Source organism: Pseudophryne corroboree, chromosome 3 (assembly GCF_028390025.1).
Source record: "Pseudophryne corroboree isolate aPseCor3 chromosome 3, aPseCor3.hap2, whole genome shotgun sequence".
NCBI classification, from domain to species: domain Eukaryota; kingdom Metazoa; phylum Chordata; class Amphibia; order Anura; family Myobatrachidae; genus Pseudophryne; species Pseudophryne corroboree.
Window position 1 is genome coordinate 556,928,063 of NC_086446.1, and position 24,111 is coordinate 556,952,173.

Consider the following 24,111-nt stretch of genomic DNA (forward strand, 5'->3'; position numbering starts at 1 on the left):
ACAAGGCAAAAACGTCTGAGATCGGCAGGCATATTACATATGCCGCTATATATATTTTCCTTTTATTGACATAAGATATTGTGGTCTTGCCACTACTATGGTATTTTGTATTGCTCACTGCAGCTTTGTTATTATTATTATAATAATAATAATAATAATAATAATACATGATGATAATAATAAAAAGAAGAAGAAGAAGAAGAAGAAGAAAAATGATAGAGTGAAATATAATAGTATTGTTATTTTTATTGAATGCAGCAGCAAAGAGGTGATTTCAGATGAATGTGTGTTGTTCTTTCAGACATTTATCAATGAACCTTCAGCTCCTTCAAGTGAGATCATTGAAATCAACCTTGCGCCTCTACCTAGCACACAGAATCAGACCAATGGGTACCCGATGCCTGCTGTTCTTTCAGAGATCACTCCACAAAGAGCTCACAATTCCGGTAAGCAACAGTGACAATGTAATAGTATCACCATGTTTTAGCATTGCAACACTGCTATAGTTGGCATATACAAATCAGGTATTATAATATACCAGGGTCACAAAGAAAGAAGGAATAAAATCAAGATCTGATTAGTGAAATATGAGCACACCTCTATTGACACTTCTAACAGAATAATTTTGACAGTTCACAATATTTGTATAGATTGATAAAGCTAAATATTTATCTTATTTAAAACCCTTTAAGAGGCCTAAGAACACTGTACGCTATTGACGTATGGAGTACCGTAAGGGTACGCACGTTGCGTAACAATCGCTTAGCCGTGGTCGAGACGCTCAAGCGTCACGTTCGCTCACGGCCAAGAGATCACAGGCAGGCACGCTATTGGCTGCTGACTAACGTAATGGTTCGCTATAGCGTAGCGGACGCTCGGGACCACAAGAAGATCACCAGCGGCGCAGACGCTCACAATGTTAAACCTTTATATCTAAACCATAAACAATGTAATATGCAGTAAAACCTTAGTGTAGAGATAGGGTGTAGATGCAACACAGTGTAACCTTATTAACTTAAAAGCTGTTCGAGCGTCACCGACGCTCTGAGAATACTTAACACTATAATAAATACACAACTACCGGGCTTAGGGTCTAACGCCTTATGAATATGTTATACTTGCAAAAAGAATAATACAGTACAAGTCATACACTACAATATAACATAGACTAACTAACCAGGTAACTACACAGGAAATACAATACAATACTATTACGTTTAAGAGAATACGAGAGAAAGAGGAGAAGAGAGAGAGAGAGATATGGCTCACAATAACAAGAAAAACAATATGATTGCGGAGAAAACTTACGCACAAAGGGGAACGATCGCATGCGCCTCTGGATATCCAGCTCCCGATTATCAGCAATGAGAACCGTTGAAGAGTGAGAGCTGGATGTGATCGGCTTGTCTATTTATGCCCCACACACAATACAATTCAATGGTCCCTACAATCTCATTGTTCATTGGACACAGGAATTCCTCCTCGCATTATAACAAAAGGTCATAGGTTGATTCATACACGTGGGCTGTGACAATTTCCAACTGCTCAGGTGGGTGGGAAACTAGGTTTCCCGCCGCATGGATAAGTAAGTGCAAATAATAGTAAATGGACATAAACTTCTTATATCCATAACTATTCGCACGAGCGATTAATCCGCTCCAAACCAACACCGGAATATTGCTAATTAAATATTCTTCCGATGGATACTAAACACCACTGTATTACTCCTGTCTGACCCTTCGTATCAAACAAAGAGGGATTTCTCTGTCCATGAACATGCTAAATTAACCAAACTTTCAGATTCTATCAAAGGGACCATAATCTACAAAATACATTATATGGTGAAAATATGTAACGAAAGATTCGCCCGCTAGACGCATACAATCTCTACCATAAATGCGCATACCGTGCGCCTGCGGGTGCCCGCAACAGCGAGTATGCGCACGCACGGGAGAGCGAACGCATGCGCAGCAGGGACACATATGAGGTGCAAATATGGCAGTGTGCATCGTGATATTTTTCTGACTTTGACAGTCCACCCTTTGGCAGTCAACAATAACTGCCACTTCCTAAAACATTTCAAAAAGAGAAAAATATATGTCAAGTGTAAATACATTTCCATGGTTGGGTAGGGGAGGAGAGGAGAAGGTAGGAAAAGGGTATGACCTAGTGAGATAGCAGAAGCATGTGTGTATGAATCCGTGTTTGGGGGTCATGTATCATCGTGCCGTACGTGTTTTAAATCAAGCTTCGAGGTATTGCGAAGTATACATTCGAATTCCTTCTTATCCCGTGGTACGGGTCTGTGGATGGGCTGTCAAACTTTACCGAGCTCTCTTTGGCTTTTGGTTGCAACAAAATGGGGGAGCACATTTTAGTTGATGATACATGAATGGGGGAATATGTGATTGCTGATATCTGTGCTGGTATTCTCTATCGACTATGTGTGTAATTACCTGAAGGTTGTAGAGATGAAGAAAAGACATAATTACAGTAAATGCAGTGGTATTCTATGTCAGGTTAATGAACATTTGTCGGTTGAAGTCTTGTTCGGTGTCTGTTGAATGCAGTCTTCTTTGTGATTTTGCGTGTGGGCAAAAAAGCTTTGTCAATGTCCATAGACTTACAAAAGTGTTGGGCTAGCGTAATTTTAAAATTTCTAGGGAAACTGGGGGTCTATGGCATAGTTCATCAAATATCTGTGTATAAGGTTGTCAAAACTTCTTCTTTAATCCATCAGTTGTCTGTATACAGGATCATCAAATTCCTCGTCAAAAGTGGGTCTTTTTACCTTGGAAAAACCGGAAAAACAGGTGAAAGAAACGGACCGTAGAAATCGCATTTTCATCACATCATTGTTTCTACAGTTGGGTCATAAATCAAATCCATTGGAATTACAATTTCCTCACTCCTTAAACTCATTACCCTAGTACTACGTTTGCACTTCATTAAAGCCTGACCGCATCTAAATATCAAGCCAATGGATATGACAACACCTAAGATACATAGGAGAAACTTCCCAACATCCATTATGACTCCTTGAGCCCATTCTCCTAAACCAGAGAACCAATTTCGCGGGTTCAACCATGACACCCAACCAGTCAGCTCATTACCCACAGCAGCAAGGGTGAGATTGTGTCTCCTGCGAAATTACCATTTTAATTGGAGAATATCGTCCATCTTTTGGTCTATGACCTCGACCGGGTCCTCGGTACTATTCGTTATATATGTGCAGCATTTCACGCCGTACTGCGTTGCCAGTGTGACACAATATCCACCTGTCACTGCCGTGAGATAATTGAGAACCATTCTATGCTGAACCAGTTCTGTTTTATAAGCTTGAAGTTCTCTTCCAGTATACCTAAACGTGTCATCATACATTTCTGTGATATTGTCTAACAAATTTGCGAGCGCAGATATGTATTTATAATTCAACACTCCTCTGGCGGTGCGAGTGAAATCTAACGCGATTAGAAACTGAATCCCGGTGGATTCATGGATCATGTCAGAGGCCGGATGCTCTGTTCTTTCTATCAGGTGCCGTTTAACTACGTGCTCGTAATGAGTATGAGTATAAGGAGCTTGGGCAACACGGTGTATATCTATCATTTTGGCATGTGATACAGTCATTACCTCAGGCAGTACTTTTCCAATATAACACAATCCTTCAGAGTTTGGGGAAAGCCACTTATACGCCTTCCTCCCGCATATGAAATATGCATCATCGGGGAGAACATATGGGACGGAGTAGGACATAACCATATTACACATCTTCCATGTGAAATCTCCTAACCCTAATTCTCCCATCTGTCTAGTACACGTATCAGCTTGTACGATATGTGCACAGTATCCTGGTGATACCTCTCCAACTCTCGTAATCCTACTTCCTAGGGTATACCTATATCGGAAAGATTTTCCTCTACTGGCTATGTGGCGTATAAGCTCTGTATCTGTAGGCATTCTATCTGCCCTATATGAAAAGGTCATGGTTTGGTTACTCCATGACACTTCCCAATTTCCCGGCTTTCGGGGATTGGAAATGTTAAAACATATTAGTGATCTATCCACATGATATTGGTGGAGCTTCAAACTAGGAGGACTGGAGATTTTAAACCTCCTGTCCACCGGCCTCCCACCACTTAGCTCAAGTACCTCCCCTATCGTTAAAGGAAATGGTACTAGTCCTGATTTGCTATGACCTTGAGGTACTTGAGAGCATACCCAACAATCTGTTTGATTCAACACACTACCCACTAAGGAGTGATAGTCACTCAATGGATGCCGGTCCATGTGGATATTAAAACTGGATTGGCATTTCTTAATGCACCCATCCTCAACCACATTGTCACAGAGCCTACAGATACAGTTTTCTTCAGCTAACAATCCTTCACAATTCCTTCTATTGTCAATGCTATCGGATCGTTTTCTGATACTCGCCTTTACTTGTTGGTTAAGTTGTTCTTGGAAAACTACGCCTCCATCTTTGTCATCAGAACCCATTCCAGAACCTCTCTCGACCTCCATGGTACTCTCGCCGGAACAGACTGCTCTGGTCAACATCATGGTCAACAGGAAAATCCGGATCACAGTCTCTTGGGGCAAGTCCATCTTATAGGAGGAAATGAAGAAGAATGAGAAGGGGGAAAAAAATAATTGAGGGAGATGGGATGGGAAGTTGGAGAAAAACAATAAAAGGGATCAGGGAATCGACAACTGCTTTTGATCTTGTATTTTTCAATGCTCAGGTGCCGCCTCAGTCCTCCTGGAACAGACACTCCAGTGATACAACTTCCTCTACCGTCTGTTCCTTATCACGGGACCTCTCTGGATCAGCAACCTTCTTACAATGGGACGAATGAACCCAAGTCTCTCTCTCAGCAACTTTCAATGCTGTAGTGCTAGTCAATAAGACTTGGTATGGTCCTTCCCATCTGTCAATAAGGCAACCTGAGCGTAGAAAATTCCGTATCATTACATAATCCCCAGGTTCAATGTCATGACAATTACTATCTGGTAAATCAGGAATCACCAACTTCAAATTATCATTTTGATTCCTTAGCTGTTTACTCATGTTAATCAAGTATTTTACAGTCACTTCATTGTTACACTTCAAATCATCCTGAGGGTTAATCATAACATGCGGTTGTCGACCAAACAAGATTTCAAAGGGAGACAGATTAAGAGGGGACCTGGGAGTGGTTCTGATGCTGTACAGTACAATGGGTAAAGCTTCTGGCCATGTCAATCCTGTCTCTGCCATAACTTTGCTCAGTTTATTTTTAATAGTGCTGTTCACTCTTTCCACCTTCGCACTCGCCTGTGGACGGTATGGAGTGTGCAGCTTGCTATCAATTCCCATCAACTTACACATTCCTTGAAAGACATCACCTGTAAAATGGGTACTCCTATCACTTTCGATTATTCTAGGGATACCATATCTACATACAAATTCCTGCACAATTTTCTTAGCAGTAAACATAGCGGTATTTGTGGCCGCAGGAAATGCTTCGACCCAATTTGAGAATACATCTATACAAACAAGTACATATTTCAAATTTCGACAAGGGGGTAATTGAATGAAGTCAATCTGTATTACCTGGAAAGGGCCGCCTGCAGGTGGGATATGAGATGGTTCTGTTGGTATTGCCTTTCCGATGTTCTTTCTCACACAGGTAAGGCATGACATTGCTCTCTTACCTGCATGAGATGAAAATCCTGGGGCGCACCAATATGCTCTTACCAACTTGCACATTCCCTCCTTGCCCAGATGAGTCAGCCCGTGAGCTGCCTCAGCTAAACATGGAAGATATGCTCTGGGGGCCACTGGTTTACCTTGTCCATCCGTCCAGAGTCCTGAGGACTCCTGGCCATATCCCTTTGCCTTCCAGACTGCCTTTTCCTGTGTGGAACACAAATTTTGCATCTCACACAGCTTCTGTGTGTTGATGGTATTAAATACCATCAGTTGTGTGGTGTCTGTCTGTCTGGGGGTACCAGCTGCTAACTTAGCTGCTTCGTCTGCTAGGCTGTTACCAAGTGATACTGGGTCCTGGCTATATGTGTGTGCTTTACACTTGATAACAGCCACTCTGTCGGGTTCCTGTATCGCTGTTAGAAGCCTTTTGATGTGAGCTGCATGCGCTACTGGTGTACCAGCTGCCGTCATGAAATTTCTGAGGCGCCATAGGGCTCCGAAATCATGGACTACCCCGAATGCGTATCTAGAGTCGGTGTAGATATTGGCTGATTTGCCCTTAGCCAATTCACATGCTCTGGTTAGGGCGACCAGTTCAGCAACCTGGGCTGAGTGAGGTGGGCCTAGCGGTTCCGCTTCTATGGTGCCTTGGTCATCTACGACTGCGTATCCAGTACACAAGTCTCCCGAGTCTGACTGTCTGTGACAACTACCGTCCGTGTAGAAAGTTAGATCTACATCTTCCAGTGGGTTGTCACTGATGTCAGGCCTTGCGGTAAATTTTTGGGTCAAATATTCCATACAATCATGTGTGTCCTCCTTTGTATTAAATTCTCCTTCCCCACCACTCTCATCCTCCACCCTTTGTGCCTGTCCATGCACACCTGGGAGATATGTTGCAGGATTTAATGCACTGCATCTCCTTATGGTGATGTTTACGGGGGCCATTAGTGCCAATTCCCATCTTGTAAACCGCGCTGATGAGACGTGCCTGGTTTGGGCAGAATTTAGCAAGGCTGACACTGCATGTGGTGTATGAATTGTGAGGTTGTGACCTAGCACTACATCTTCGCTTTTCGTTACTAGCAATGCTATCGCAGCAACGCTTCGCAAGCATGTGGGGAGGGATCGCGCTACCGTATCTAGCTGAGCGCTGTAGTATGCTACTGGCCTGCTGGCATCACCGTGCTTTTGGGTTAAGACGCCTGCCGCGCAACCAGCACTTTCTGTTCCGTACAGCTCAAAGGGTTTCCCATAGTCTGGCATACCTAATGCTGGTGCCTGCGTTAGGCACTGTTTAAGTCTCTCAAATGCCATCTCGGACTCGTCTGTATGCGAAATCCGATCAGGTTTGTTTGAGGAGACCATCTCCTGCAAAGGTAACGCTAGAATGGAAAACCCTGGGATCCAGTTACGGCAATACCCACACATTCCTAAAAATGTTCTGATCTGTTGCTGGGTTTGTGGCAGAGTCATGTCTCTAATTGCTTGAATTCTATCAGCGGTCAGGTGTCTCAGTCCTTGTGTTAGACAGTGTCCCAAGTATTTTACTTTAGTTTGGCATAATTGTAACTTGTCTTTGGAGACCTTGTGTCCTGTGTCTGAAAGATGAAACAGGAGCTGTTTCGTATCCTTCAGGGATGCTTCCACTGAATCAGAACACAGTAGTAGATCATCCACGTACTGTATTAATACTGATCCACTCTCTGGTTGGAAAGACTGTAAACAATCATGCAAAGCCTGGGAAAATATACTTGGACTGTCTATGAAACCTTGTGGTAATCGAGTCCATGTGTATTGGACTCCTCTGTATGTAAATGCAAACAAATATTGGCTGTCAGGGTGCAGAGGTACCGAAAAGAAAGCGGAGCAGAGGTCAATAACAGTGAAAAATTTCGCAGTGGGAGGGATTTGCATTAGGATGACAGCTGGATTTGGCACTACGGGGAACTGACTCTCAACTATTTTGTTAATCCCCCTTAGATCCTGCACTAGCCGGTAACCCCTCCCCCCACTCTTTTTCACAGGGAAGATGGGACTATTGGCAGTGCTGGACGTTCTTACCAGAATGCCCTGTTGTAGCAAGCGCTCTATTACGGGATACACTCCTAACTCCACCTCTGGCTTCAGAGGGTACTGTGGGATTTTTGGAGCTATCCTACCATATTTTACTTGTACAACTACCGGAGCTACGTTTGCCATTAATCCAGTGTCCTGTCCATCTTTAGTCCAAAGTGACTCTGGTATCTGGGATGTCATTTCTTCTACTTGGGATGGAGTCCTATTTGTCATAATGGTATGTGACATTAATTTTGATGGGGAGTCTAACATATCTCGCACTTCCTGAGCGTGATTCTCAGGTATGTCCAAGAATACACCTTCAGGAGTACAATAAATGACGCACCCCATTTTACACAATAAATCTCTTCCCAGGAGATTAGTCGGTGCCGATGCAGCCAGCAAAAAGGAATGCTTGGTATGTAAAGGCCCTATTGTAATATCGGCTGGTTTGCTAACAGGGTAGTGCTGGACTACTCCTGTTACTCCCATGGCTGGAATTGTCTTACCAGTGGTTCTCATGCCCACTGTCGAATTTATCACTGATTTGGCCGCCCCCGTATCTACAAGAAAGTTTAATGTTTTACCAGCTACATTGATTGCAATTTCGGGTTCACTTCCAAGATTTGCAATCAATTTTACTGGCTGCAGATTACAGGTATGGCCACACCCCTATTGGGTATGGTGACCTCCCTGAATTCCGCTGGCAGCAACTACTTGTGAAGGGGTTAAATGGGAACTACCAGTGGCTTGCCAGTCTCTGTTCGGGGGGTATCTTTTTGTTTCCCCTGCATGTGGCTCATAACTCCGTCTCTGTGGACCCTGATCCCAATTTCGTGTGTCATGTCGTTGTCTAGGGGGTTGGTATGATCTTTGTGAATTTTTCGCTCTACAGTCTCGTGCTATGTGTCCCTGTTTATGACAAAAATAACATGTTACCACATTCGACTTACCCACAGGGTTTGGTGATCTATACAAAGGCTGCTTTGTGGTCAGGGCCTGTATACTTACGGCCATTAACTTATCACCTTGTGACTCCCTGTGTCTGGTGATATTCCGGTCGTGATCAATAGCAGCCTCTCTCAAAGTAGCCACCGACAGACCTCGCCAACATGGTTGCGTGGTCTGTACCCTGGTCTTTAATGCCTCTTTTAAACCATCCATTAGTACAGATACTGCTACTTCTCGATAGTTTATGTTTGTTTTAATGTCCTCTATGCCAGTGTATTTTGCCATTTCTAATAATGCCCGGTGAAAATAATCAGCAGCTGTTTCTGACTCTTTTTGTTTAATGGAAAAAATTCTATTCCATTTGGCTACAGCGGGGAAATACTCCTTTAACTGTAAATTTATCCTTTTTACATTATCTTTGTTGTACACATCTGTAAGAGGAACATCCTGATCCAGTCCACAGTCAGCTAAAAATTGAGCTGCGTCGACATTGGAGGGTAAACATGCCCTCAGCAATATCTGCCAGTCTTTGTTATTGGGCTCTAAAGTGTTCCCTAGGTCTCTGATGTATTTCTGGCTAGCAACTAAGTCTTTTCTAGGATCAGGGAATTCAGACACTATGGTTCTTAATTCCATTCGGGAAAACGGGCTGTACATGGCAATGTTCCTGATAGGAGTGACTCCTGTAGTGTCCGTTTTCCCATTTGGAACTGCTATTACCCTCACGGGAGCAAGTTTAACAACATCATTCTGTGTAGATTCTACAGTCTGTGGTGAAATGGTTTCAGCATAGTGTATGGTGCCGTACTTACCCGTTGATACGACCTCACCTGTCCCTCCGCTAGGGGGCTTTGTTACTAATCTTATGGGTTGGGCCGTGCCTACTGTTGTTTCTGATATGGTGGCTGCTAGAGAGAGCGCCGATATTGTTGCCGATTCGTCCTCTTGATCACACTCCTGGGGAAAGTTCAAAACAGGGTACAACTTGCACGGGTTAATACTTGCATTGGTTAACTTATTAACATTGTTCTTAACATTTATACAGTTGCTAAGTGCCTGTTTGTTACCCCCTGATGCGTCATTCTCCGCAACCAATTTCTCTCCTGATATGTATGGTGGCGGCGGGGCCGTGGCTACCAGTTTCCTGATAGGATTAGATCCCGCCGCCTGAGCCAATCCTCTCTGTATTTCACCCTCCTGTTGCCATAGCTGCAAATAATCATAATGTTGGATTCGTCTCTTTGTTGATTTAATGAGACATATCCTTCTCCTTAGATTTTGTAACACTTCTGGGCTAAAGCTGCCTACTCTTGGGAATTTCTCCCCGTCATGTACCGTCATTCTCTCCCATTCATCACATAAAACTTCTGTGTGTGAACCGTATTTTTCACACATTACATACCTTGCCGACCCGATTGGTCGGTTTACTAAATCAACCCGAACCGAGGTTGATCGCCCCCTACCTGAACAACTGGCCCCCATAATTTGCAGGTGTTGCTTGCTCTACCTCTGACCTTTATATCAGGGTCTTCAGCGAACCCTTACAAAAAACCAAAATATTCAAAGATAGGTTGACGGTGGTGGTTTACCGAGTACCCCACTTACTCGCCCACGCCGACCAATACGCCCACACACTGCTTTAGCGCTGGCGTACTCGACCTAGGGCCCCTATGAACCTTTGTTTACTGGAACATGTGAGTGTGATCCGCAGAGCATTAACCCTTTCCAGTAACTGTGGGGTTGTTGGATAATTCCTGAGTGACCAGCGAACTTCCCTTTTAAAAATAAAAAATTACACAAATCACGTCAGAATGTACAAATAGCGTTTATGACCTTTTTTTTTTTTTTTTTTTATACACAAATGGTACTAGGTCAAGTTACTAACTAATGCACACAATTACGTGCGGTACAATCGTTCAGTACATAAGCAACTAATCTTATGTACGGAGCGACCAGTGGAATCGACATTCAGCAGCTGCGAATTCCTTCAGCCTGAGCTTTATGGCCTATATGGGTTCCGCTCCAACCCTTCTTGGTGTTGGGCTACTTGACTCTATAGCGGACTTCCTTGTCTGCTGTACCTGGACCTCCTGGTCTGTTATGCGACCTCCTGGTCTGACCTCCTGGTCTGTTACAGTATGACCTCCTGGTCTGCTACACTCTAATGCTCTTTATATGTTTAACAAGGGATGCCTCCCTAGCCACCATGTATGTCACTTACACGTATGTAATTTCACGAGAACTCGATGATTTCTGTGGTTCAATCCCCAAAATTGTAAAAACTTATATAATTGCAAACATTCACTCACCACATGTACACTTTTGTTTCTATTTCTATTTCTGCGCAGAAATTTTTCTTTAGACCAGATGTGTTGTAAATTTGGAGAAGGATCTGTTAATTTAAATTTCGGATATTAAAATAGATTTGCGCTATTTATCGCGTTTTGCGCTATTTATCGCCTGTTGCGCTATTTATCGCCTGTTGCGCTATTTATCGCCTGTTGAAAATCAACACTATCGTGTGACCTGAGTTACGTGGGCATACCCAGATGCTCCGTTGCGTAATTTACGCTGCGTGCGTCGGCCTTTGCGTACGCGAGTCTCAGCCCTTTGTTAGAGACACGTGTACACAAAACCAATGTCCACCGTAACACAATGTACACGTTTATCAATGTAGATGATCCTCGATCCTCTACTGAACCCCACACCAATCTCTCCTTGTACCTTTAGGTAGAGCTGCGTGTGTGCTTTACACTTTATCCCTTAATGCATTACTTTTACACTTTAACTATGAAATAGCGACAAATCTCTCTTAGCACGTTTATCAATTATAAAATGGCAAACAGGAGAGTGATATATGAAAATACACGAATGAAAAAGAAATGCAGATATGTGCGTGCGTACGCAAGACAGAAATAAACAGTTTTAAAAGACACTAGCGTGTTGTTCTTACCTCCGGTTCCGGATTCCTTCAGCACCCTTTACTAAGTGAAGCAGACGCTTATCCAGACAGCACTCCGAGGAATATGATCTCCCGCCCTTTGCTGATGGATAATGTCTGCTGAAATTACCTAGCAGAGATATGTGAAGGACGGACGAGCCGCCAATTGATAAAGCTAAATATTTATCTTATTTAAAACCCTTTAAGAGGCCTAAGAACACTGTACGCTATTGACGTATGGAGTACCGTAAGGGTACGCACGTTGCGTAACAATCGCTTAGCCGTGGTCGAGACGCTCAAGCGTCACGTTCGCTCACGGCCAAGAGATCACAGGCAGGCACGCTATTGGCTGCTGACTAACGTAATGGTTCGCTATAGCGTAGCGGACGCTCGGGACCACGAGGAGATCACCAGCGGCGCAGACGCTCACAATGTTAAACCTTTATATCTAAACCATAAACAATGTAATATGCAGTAAAACCTTAGTGTAGAGATAGGGTGTAGATGCAACACAGTGTAACCTTATTAACTTAAAAGCTGTTCGAGCGTCACCGACGCTCTGAGAATACTTAACACTATAATAAATACACAACTACCGGGCTTAGGGTCTAACGCCTTATGAATATGTTATACTTGCAAAAAGAATAATACAGTACAAGTCATACACTACAATATAACATAGACTAACTAACCAGGTAACTACACAGGAAATACAATACAATACTATTACGTTTAAGAGAATACGAGAGAAAGAGGAGAAGAGAGAGAGAGAGAGATATGGCTCACAATAACAAGAAAAACAATATGATTGCGGAGAAAACTTACGCACAAAGGGGAACGATCGCATGCGCCTCTGGACATCCAGCTCCCGATTATCAGCAATGAGAACCGTTGAAGAGTGAGAGCTGGATGTGATCGGCTTGTCTATTTATGCCCCACACACAATACAATTCAATGGTCCCTACAATCTCATTGTTCATTGGACACAGGAATTCCTCCTCGCATTATAACAAAAGGTCATAGGTTGATTCATACAGGTGGGCTGTGACAATTTCCAACTGCTCAGGTGGGTGGGAAACTAGGTTTCCCGCCGCATGGATAAGTAAGTGCAAATAATAGTAAATGGACATAAACTTCTTATGTCCATAACTATTCGCACGAGCGATTAATCTGTTTCAAACCAACACCGGAATATTGCTAATTAAATATTCTTCCGATGGATACTAAACACCACTGTATTACTCCTGTCTGACCCTTCGTATCAAACAAAGAGGGATTTCTCTGTCCATGAACATGCTACATTAACCAAACTTTCAGATTCTATCAAAGGGACCATAATCTACAAAATACATTATATGGTGAAAATATGTAACGAAAGATTCGCCCGCTAGACGCATACAATCTCTACCGTAAATGCGCATACCGTGCGCCTGCGGGTGCCCGCAACAGCGAGTATGCGCACGCACGGGAGAGCGCACGCATGCGCAGCAGGGACACATATGAGGTGCAAATATGGCAGTGTGCATCGCGATATTTTTCTGACTTTGACAAGATGAAACCACTTTGATGCTGTCAGGCCAAGCAAGTTATTTCACTCTGTGAATAAGAATACCAGGGGATTTCTTGCCACTTATTACACTCTTACCTATACATTACACACACAAAGGAGCTGCAGAAACAGTGATGATCACAGCTGCAAATCCTTCACATGTGTTATCGCCTTTTTTATTTTATTAAAGACATCAGACAAACACAAGAGTCCTATGCAGCGGACAGTATCAGATAAGCACAAAATATGACACATGACAAGGTTTGGTGCCATTACTGACAGTGAGAAGATGACAGTTGATATATTTATTTATTTATTTATTTATTCATGTCAGGTCAAGTCAGAGTAAAACATAACAACAGCATGCCACTGGAAACCACAGCATATACTGTAATCTCCCTTTTCACCACAACATCCTCTGTACATTGGGGGTAATTCCAAGTTGATCGCAGCAGGAATTCTGTTAGCAATTGGGCAAAACCATGTGCACTGCAGGGGAGGCAGATATAACATGTGCAGAGAGAGATAGATTTGGGTGTGGTGTGTTCAATCTGCAATCTAATTTGCAGTGTAAAAATAAAGCAGCCAGTAGTTACCCTGCACAGAAATAAAATAACCCACCCAAATCTAACTCTCTCTGCAAGTGTTATATCTGCCCCCCCTGCAGTGCACATGGTTTTGCCCAACTGCTAAAAAATTTCCTGCTGCGATCAACTTGGAATTACCCCCATGGTCAAGTCCTTTTATTTTACTCCAACCCCTTCAAATGAATTTGATCAATATGGTTCCCTGTATGGATGCAAAGTAAATAATATGAAAATGGGAGTGCTGGCCCATTGTATCCCCAACACAATTTGTCCATTTTGGAGTCAATGGAAACTTTCAGTGATTATGGGGTCTATTTACTAAGCCTTAGATGAAGATAAAGGCCCTCATTCCGAGTTGTTCGCTCGCAAGCTGCTTTTAGCAGCATTGCACACGCTAAGCCGCCGCCTACTGGGAGTGAATCTTAGCTTAGCAAAATTGCGAACGAAAGATTCTCAAAATTGCGAATAGACACTTCTTAGCAGTTTCTGAGTAGCTCGATACTTACTCTGCCACTGCGATCAGTTCAGTCAGTTTCGTTCCTGGTTTGACGTCACAAACACACCCAGCGTTCGCCCAGACACTCCTCCGTTTCTCCAGCCACTCCCGCGTTTTTCCCAGAAACGGCAGCGTTTTTTCACACACACCCATAAAACGGCCAGTTTCCGCCCAGAAACACCCACTTCCTGTCAATCACATTCCGATCACCAGAACGAAGAAAAAACCTTGTAATGCCGTGAGTAAATTACCAAACTTCTTAGCAAATTTACTTGGCGCAGTGCGAACATTGCGCATGCGCAATTAGCGGAAAATCGCTGCGATGCGAAGAAAATTACCGAGCGAACAACTCGGAATGAGGGCCAAAGTACCAAACAAGCAGCTCCTAATTGTCATGTTTTTAAACCCAACCTGTGACATGGCTTTTAGGAGCTGATTAACTCGTACTTTATCTCCGTCCATTTCTAACTCCCATCTTCCCTTTGTTACCAGACCAATTACATCCCCTTACTTAGAACATTAGCTCAATATTTGGAAAAGATTTCTTGTTACATATAACTATCTAATTCAGTAAGGATCGCTGCCATTGAGCTTCAGCAGAAGTCAACTCTGGTTGTGCCAGAGGAAGCAATTGCACTGACTGAGCCCCCCTTCCCCCATCTTGATCTGCTCTGAGCAGTGATACCACAAACACTTTTATTTCTGGGGGTCATGTCTCCCTACATTATTAGGTCTTGCATACAGGCAATATTTCTGTTTTGATCACCACTCGCACAATCCAATGACAAAGCTTGGAAAAGTGACCTTGGGGAGGCACTGGATAATGTAGGGTTGCGTGCTATTAGATGGCAAACAGCAAGGGTTTCTATCAGCATTGCTGCTCGGAAGAACTCCTATAATGTCTATTCCTGTTAGTTTCTGGTGCCAAACAGAATCCATGTTATTTTTCCCCGGGTGTACAATTTGTGCAGGAGGCATATGGTGGTCTTGTTCTAAAAGGAAAAAGGGGGTGGGGGGGGTCTGGACTGCTCACCCTATTACTAAAGATATTAAGAGGTGCTATCATGCTGAGGCTTCTAATACTATGCTAGAGGAAGAGAAATGCTGATGCACACTCCTAGATTCTAAGAACTAAGAACACTGATAGTAAAAATAATTTAGATAAACCCTCACAATCAACATGGAGTATAAGTGAAGTTCTTAGCACACATTTGCGCAAATATGTGAACCCATGTACCGCGACCAGGTAACTTCACTACATTGGTCCCTAACATCTCTAACACTATCACATTATATAAATTTATCAAGGTCTTGCCTTGCAATAGTGCCCTTATCAATGTGTGATCTGAAATGCCGGAACCTTGTTAATTGAAACACCTGAGGATAAATGGGAGGGGTGCCAATACCATAGGAAAGGAGCCTTGCCTTCCAGTGTACAATATATACACAAATATACCGGAAAAAAGGAGGGGGGGGGGCTGGCCTCCACACTCTATTACTAAAGATATTAAGAGGTGCTATCATGCTGAGGCTTCTAATACTATGCTGGAGGAAGAGAAATGCAGATGCACACTCCTGGCAGTATGAACACTGACAGTAAGAATAATTTAGATAAACCCTCACAATTGACATTGAATATAAGTGAAGTTCTTAGCACACATTTGTACAAATATGTGGGCCCATGTACTGCGACCAGGTGACTTCATCACATGGGTCCCTAACATTCCTAATACTATTGTACAGGTTTTGGATACCTGCGCTCACCCTAGGTGAGCGCAGGTATCCAAAACCTGTACAATAACACTAGCCTTAGAGTCTGGACAACTCTTCAGATACCAGCACCCTTAAACAAGATACACACACTGTGCGCTCCACGCAAACACCTTGATTCCGTTCCTAATACTATCACATATCTAAATTTATCAAGGTCTTACCTTCCAATAGTGCCCTTATCAATGTGTGATCTGTGGGTCTTGTTCTTTACCTCAGAAACCATATAGAATCTGATTGCACAAACTATTGACATCAGATTACCAAATGATCTTTCCATAGTACTGTTAAACCACCCAATTAAAAACTAGTAAACTTCAGAATAAAACGGTTATACATACTGTATATGTAATGTAGTTAAGTTCTTAATTGGAAATAATTGAAAATAAACTGTGCCCATTGATCACCAGCCAGGAAATGTACACTTGCCAATAAAATAGGTTTTATTGCCCCCATGGAATATGTTACTATCATCCACAGAAGCTATATTCCATTGCTAAATTATATTCCCATTCCAGGAACAAACTAACCCCAAATTTTCTATGCCTCTTGCCTCTATACCACTAGGGTTTACTTTTTATGTACTGCTAGGGCGTCAAGACATTCTGTAGGCCTGGGCGATATAAAAGGGAGCGGCCAAACTCAAAAGATGAGGCCACATCTCCTCTAAGAAAATAAATGGTAAATACTATGCATGCGGCTGTGAAGGGGTTCATTCTTCCTCCACAGATCACCAGACCTCTTTAGCCTTCCCCCCTGGACAGCACCAGGCCCAAGGTAATTAGTAACCATTCCCCCTCTTGGTACTCCTGTCTACCACCCTCTACAATTCCTGTGCACTGTCTCCACTCTCCACCTCTTCCTCTATCCCTCACACTGTCTCCAAAAATTGTGACTGAAAAGTTCTAAGCAGCACTTTGTGTTCTGTTTACCCGTATTAGTGGTACAGGCACAGCAAACTGAGTTAATTTTCTTTTATCTTTCTCCCTTTTTTATTTTACTTTTCTCATTATGTTGGCTGTTTCTGCTGTACTGATAAAACACGATTGTTTTGAATGAATATACACACAGTTGAGTCACATTATTATGACCACCAGCTAATAATGAGAGTTACCGCTTTGGAGCCACATACGCAGCAGGGTTCGCTGAACTGTCATTTTAGACACATGTATGGTAGCATCCAGGCAGGGCCGGATTCAGGGGGGGGGGGGGGGTGAATGGGGCAAATGCCCCCTTAACATAGTCATAATCGTTCCCCCGGACTCAGTGATGATGACCCCGACCAGCGGCTCTATATCCATCATGGCACCCCAGCCAGTCCAAGCAGGAGAAGTGCCTGTTGGCCACCCACATGCAGGTCCAGTGCGGGGGCCACCTGAATAAATCAGTGTCCTGCCAGTGGTACTTCCCGACTGGGAACAGGTACCTCCGCCGGGAGCGGCGCACACTGCACCACAGCGTTATCAGCACTTTCAGTTCTATCCAGTGTTTACTAGTGAATGGTCCATTGTACTGCGGGCACCTGGCTTAATGCTTTATATATATATATATATATATATACAGTATAACTGGAGGAGTCACTACTGGAAGGGAGAGGGGTGTCAGAGTTAATTTTGAAACCAAAACAAATTACTGCTAAAAAGCGCCTAAGTTAGAAATAGATATTACAAATTCACCTGTGCACTGCCGTAAAGGCACTGTGTGTATACCTTTAAATTTACAAAACAGATGAATGGAAAAAACGGCTGTGCTCAAGGGAATATGAATCAAAACAGAAGAAGAACTGAAATATATAAATCTCTAAAAATATTTATTATAATCTTACATTAAGATGCAGTTATAAAGACTCCTCAATGGCTAAAAAACATATACAATATACTATATATATATATATATATATATATATATATATAGTTATATATATAGTTATATGTATGTATAATATGTGTATATTCTCTGAATCACCGTAAAATATTTACTAACAATATTGTCCACACAAATATAAATCTCCCTTCTATATTAGCGGGGTTGGCTCAATGTTGTAAAAGAAAGGAGTACTGTCCAGCAACTGTAACACTTATTATAATTGCAGCTGGAAGTTGTTACAATGTATCTCGACCAGAAATTCTCTCTGTACGGTTTAGTAGTAGCAGGGCTCCAGTGTGTGTGTGTGTGTGTGTGTGTGTGTGTGTGTGTGTGTGTGTGTGTGCGCGCGCGCGCAGAGGCAACATGCACATTCCACTAATTAGCAGTGTGAGTCCCGGCAATGAGCTGTTTGAGCAGGTGGCATGTATAGTGAATTTACTTCTCCCGTGGGCTGGTGACACAGAGCGTCCTCGGTGAGAGTCCACTGTAGTGCCCACTAGCGTACTGGTCAAGATACATTGTAACAACTTACAGCTACAATTATAATAAGTGTTACAGTTGCTGGACAGTACTCCTTTCTGTTACAACATTGAGCCAACCCCACTAATATATAAGGGATATTGATAATTTGTGTGGACCATATTAATTTTGATACCCCCCCCCCCATAAGAAACATCTAGATCCACCCCTGCCACCAGGTTTATTTTGTTCCACTGTAGTGTGTCGGCAGTGTGTCGGTCCGCCCTCACGCACCTTCGTAGCTGACATTCCCCTCTCACATCAATAACGAGTGGTACTCCGCAGTTTCCACGTCAGTTATTCGCACTGGTGCCATATGTCCAGTCATGATACATCTTCACCACAGCAGCACACGAACAGTTCATAAACTGTGCTGTTACAGAAATACGGCTACCCTTGGCCCGAAAGGCAATAATCATCCCTTTTGCAACTGTGATACAGTAAATTGCTCCTCTTTCCCATGACAGCAATGAGTGATGTACGTGCAGACGGCCTATCGCACACCTTATATACCCACCAAGCCAGCTCACGACACGAGACGTACGTCATGTATATAATACTGTATGTACAAAAAATCTACACATAAATTGTAATAAATGTTCATTAAAATACATTTACAGTAGAGCACCTGACAAGCTATCTACAGGATCTACGAGTGCTGACTTCTTCTGATTTTATATATCTCAATAGTTTATGAATCAATGCGCTAATTCTGCAAGTCTGCAATTCAATAGTCTTGTTTTACCAAGATGTACCAAGATTCACCAAGTTGGGTACACAAGATCCCCAAATGCACGCCCCACTGTATAACCGTGCATCTGGAAAGTATTCACAGTCCTTTTTTTTTCCACATTTTGTTATGTTACAGCCTTATTCCAAAATGGAATAAATCAATTTTTCCCCTCAAAATTCTATGCACAATACCCCATAATGACAACATGAAAAAAGTTTTTTTTTTAGATTTCTGCAAATTTATTAAACATAAACTAAATCACATGTACATAAGTATTCACAGCCTTTGCTCAGTGCTTTGTTGATGCAGCAATTACAGCCTCAAGTCTTTTTGAATATGATGCCACAAGCTTGGCACACGTATCTTTGGGCAGTTTAGCCCATTCCTCTTTGCAGCACCTCTCAACCTCCATCAGGTTGGATGGGAAGCGTCAGTACACAGCCATTTTCAGATCTCTTCAGAGATGTTAACTTGGATTCAAGTCTGGGCTCTGGCTGGGCCACTCAAGGACATTCACAGAGTTGTTCTGAAGCCACTCCTTTGATATCTTGGCTATATAGACAGGTGTGTGCCTTTCCAAATAATGTCGAATCAACTGAATATACCACAGGTGGACTCCCAATTATGCTGTAGGAACATCTCAAGGATGATCAGTGGAAACAGGAGGCAACTAAGCTCAATTTTGAGCTTCATGGCAAAGGCGGTGACTACTTATGTACAAGTGATTTCTTAGTTTTTTATTTTTAATAAATTTGCAAAAATCTCAAAAAAACTTTTTTCACACTGTCATTATGGAGTATTGCATGTAGAATTTTGAGGAAAAAATGAATTTATTCGATTTTGGAATAAGGCTGTAACATAACAAAATGTGGAAAAAGTGAAGCGCTGTGAATACTGTGAATACTTTCCGGATGTACTGTATGGTGCCAATGGGTATGTAGGCAAGAAATACTGAAAATAATAAAGATAGAATAAGTCCCTTGTCATGCCTGAGGGTTGGGTTTGGCTTGGGCAGGCATCTGTGAGTGGAGCTAGCACAGAGGAAGTGTGAATGAAGTGAAGAGGCTTTAAACAGGTATTGTGCATGGGACTTGGAACATATACTTAGAAGAATCATTGGTGTTCTAGCAGTGATAAGCCCTGAAGGCAGATATAACATTAGTAATAATTTATTAAATGAATAGAGTCTGTGGATCACTGCACATTTCATATGAAGAAGAGATTATACCAGATTAGCAACTGGAACAATGACCTTAATGGAATGGGAATGGTGAACGGAATGGAACAGGGATGTGGACTGGAATGGTACCGGAATGCTGCCCGGGCTAGAACTGGAGTAGTGACCGGAATAGAGCAGGAATGCTGGCTGGACTGAACCAGAGTATTGATCGAAATGGTACTGGAATGCTGGCTGGGACTGGAACCAGAATGGACTGAAGCACTGATCGGGCTGGATCCAGAATGATGACAGTGGAAGTCCTGAAGAGAAGCAATAGTTCTTATAGCAGTGGAGACCGGAACAGACAGGAGTGCTGACCAGGCTGGATCCGGAATCTTGACACTGGGGAGTCCTTGAGATATAATGCAAAGTACTTAGTATTCACCAGACTAGAACCGGATCAGAGCAAAGTTACTGGAACATAGGACAGGGCCGCAACTAAAGGGGAGGAGTGGGCTGAGGGGGCATGTGACCCAAGCACCCGTTTTAAAGAGGCACCCCAAATGGCGCTGACCTACCACTGCAGCAGTTGATGCCATAGACACAGATCACACAGGAGCAGGCGGCGTGCTCTCCATGTGCTCTGCCTCCGCTCATCTTCTACAGTGGGACTTACAGGTATAGGAGGTGGCTGTGGAGGGACAGCAGAATGTGCAATGAAGACACGGCAAAGTAAGAGTTCCTTCCTGCTGTTCTCCACAGACTTTCCCCTCACCTGCTGCTGTCTGAAGCCCTCCTAACACCTGGGGCTTGTGTCTGGAGCCTCCTGCGGCTCTATCTCCCACTGTGTGCATGGCCTGCTCTGCTGCCTGATCAGGGATGGACTTGGATCCGGAGCTCTGGTTTGCATGAGGCAACCCATGGTCCTCCCTGCCTTCTGCTGCCATACTGTCCTTTGGTGGCCCTGGTGGTGAGTCTCTGGCCCCAGTGGCTTCCCCCAGTCCTCTCTGTTAGTGCTGGCCTATCCTGGACTACTCTATAGTTTGAGCATTGAGGCACCATTTTGAGACAGCCACCTGTGTGATCTGGTGGCTGCTCTAAATTCCCTGTGCCTCCCCATCTGACACACTATATTTTTTGGGCTCCAGCTGTTGAACTCCACTGGGTCTTAATGACTTTGTGTGGTGGTGTAGTACAGTGTATAGTGGCATGTAGTGCAGTTTGTAGGGGATGTAGTGTAGTGATGTAGTACAGCGTATAGGGGCATGCAGTGTAATGATGTAGTGCAATGTATGGGGACACACAGGAGGCATGTAGTGGGGCACGCTACTGGAGGACCATGTGACAGAAAAGGGGGGGAGCTAAATTCCTGCCTTGCAGCAGGTTAAGAAAATCCTACTTTCGGCCCTGCATAGGAGCTCAGCACAGAGCTGTCACTTTTTGAGAAGAGACAGTTGTACTAGGGATTTTTTGTTCACAGGATGTCCTCTTTATAGCACAGAGTGTATACAGATTAGATGCTGAGATCAGCTTACGAAAGGAAGCTCCTGGATTGGTTACTGGAAGGTCAGCTGAGCAGTGCCCAGGTCAAGTTTCGGAGGGAACTTCTGCTAAGGCCCAAACACCAGGAAGTAAACACAATAGAGAATCTTTATTGAAACAGCAGACAGCAGCACTGTGACGCGCTATACACAGAGACAGTGGTAGCTGCAGGTGACTTCATGTGGGATCGGCGTCAGTGGACCTCTTCTTGACCTGGGAGCGATGTGTGGAAATTCTGCGCCAGACAGGACAGACATCGCAATGGTAAGAAACAAGTTTTAAAACTCCGGAGTGTGACATGCCTAATAGTGCAATAATTAGTGACCTATTATGGTAAGCCTATAATACAGTAAAATGCGTACCAGATATCGTAATATTTAGTGCCTCAATGATATCCCTTCTTATGACTGTGCCCAGGAGATGATCAGAAATTGTCATCAGGTACCCAAACTCTCAAAACTCTATATTAGGCCTCCATTTTGCTTCAACAACACCATTCCAAAATGTGGTATATTATACAGGTTGAGTATCCCTTAACCAAAATGCTTGGGACTAGAGGTATTTTGGATATGGGATTTTTCCGTATTTTGGAAAAATTGCATACCATAATGAGATATCATGGTGATGGGACCTAAGTCTAAGCACAGAATGCATTTATGTTTCATATACACCTTATACACACAGCCTTAAGGTAATTTTAGCCAAAATTTTTAATAACTTAGTGCATTAAACAAAGTGTGTGTACATTCACACAATTCATTCATGTTTCATATACACCTTATACACACAGCCTGAAGGTCATTTAATACAATATTTTTAATAACTTTGTGTATTAAACAAAGTTTGTGTACATTGAGCCATCCGAAAACAAAGGTTTCACTATCTCACTGTCACTCAAAAAAATTCTGTTTTTCGGAATATTCCGAATTTCGAAATAATTGGATATGGGAAACTCAACCTGTATAACAAATTTGGACATTTATTTACAATTACATACCACAACTTAAAGCTGTAGTATCAGAAGTAGATAGATAGATAGATAGATAGATAGATAGATAGATAGATAGATAGATAGATAGATAGATAGATAGATAGATAGATATGGGATGTAGTTATGTGACCGGTGGTCTCACAATACCGACTGCTACTTTCTGCACCCTCTAAATCTCGACAGTAGGCATGCTAACTAACAGGGACTATTCCCACTCGTGGGTGTCCACGGCACTCAAAGAGTGGGAATATAATCTGTGACGAGCGCAGCTTAATTCCTCCTTCAGAGAATATGCTGAAGATAGTATGAAGGTATTTGTAGTTAGTCCATCAATTTCAGGTGTCAACACTCTGAGAGATATAAAAAAAAAAGTAAAGTTCCCATGCTGTATGTGTATTGCCTTTTTTCCTAACTGAACGACGCTCCTTTTTAGATTAGCTGTGATGGTTCTGTGACCACCATATATGGCTATGATGACAGAACAGCAGTCTTGCTCCTTCAATAGAACTCTTCCAATCCATCTTTTCCTGTGAGTGGCTATATCTCTTCCCGCAGTGCACATTGGTTATAGGATCCATCAGAGTTCGTGCTCTAGCAGACTGACCCCATTGTAAATGCATGCAAGTGTCATGCTTTGTTTGTGGTGTCTTCTGTACCCTCTCTGGGTTTTGGTGTGCGTAATTGATATACTGTGCAAAGTTCAGCTGGAATACTTAGTAAAAAGAAATCAATAGAAATGTTTTTTTGTTGTTTTTGTTAGCCAGGGATTTTTTTTAAATAAAGAATAAATGTAACTTTATTCAAAAAGTATAACTTACATTTCCAATACACTGGATCAGTTGCATTTACATGTTCATCTTCTCATCACTGGATATAAGTATTACAAGTAAATTCATGCCTAGATCACAGTTACAATTTTTCTGTACTGGAACTCTGTGAAGACTGTCTCTTTAATCCAGCGGAACCATTAATATGTCCCTGGACCTGATAACACAGATCTGTTCTACTTGGCATGGATAAGTGATCATTTAAAGTAATGATCCATTAACACTAAATATGCATCTATACATATATGAGAACAAGACTAATAAACACGAACGTCTACAAATAACCCCTAAATATATTTCTAATAAATGTGTTCAATATATTCACAGAGGTAAAGTTCAGCTGGATCTTTAAAGGTGGTGCACAGATATGATTTTCCTATGGTATTCTGGTGTTATTTAATGAGAATGAACAGTCTTAGCAGTTTCT

The 24,111-nt window shown here is 42.7% G+C and overlaps 1 protein-coding gene across 1 annotated transcript in view; it reads left to right on the plus strand.

The window, feature by feature from the left end:
- TOM1L1 (target of myb1 like 1 membrane trafficking protein) overlaps positions 1 to 24,111 on the plus strand; it is a 319,221-nt gene that overhangs the window by 225,353 nt on the left and 69,757 nt on the right. Inside the window, exon 10 of the mRNA XM_063961262.1 lies at positions 302 to 446. Coding sequence (XP_063817332.1) covers positions 302 to 446 — 145 coding nt within the window. The remainder of the gene's footprint in view (positions 1 to 301; positions 447 to 24,111) is intronic.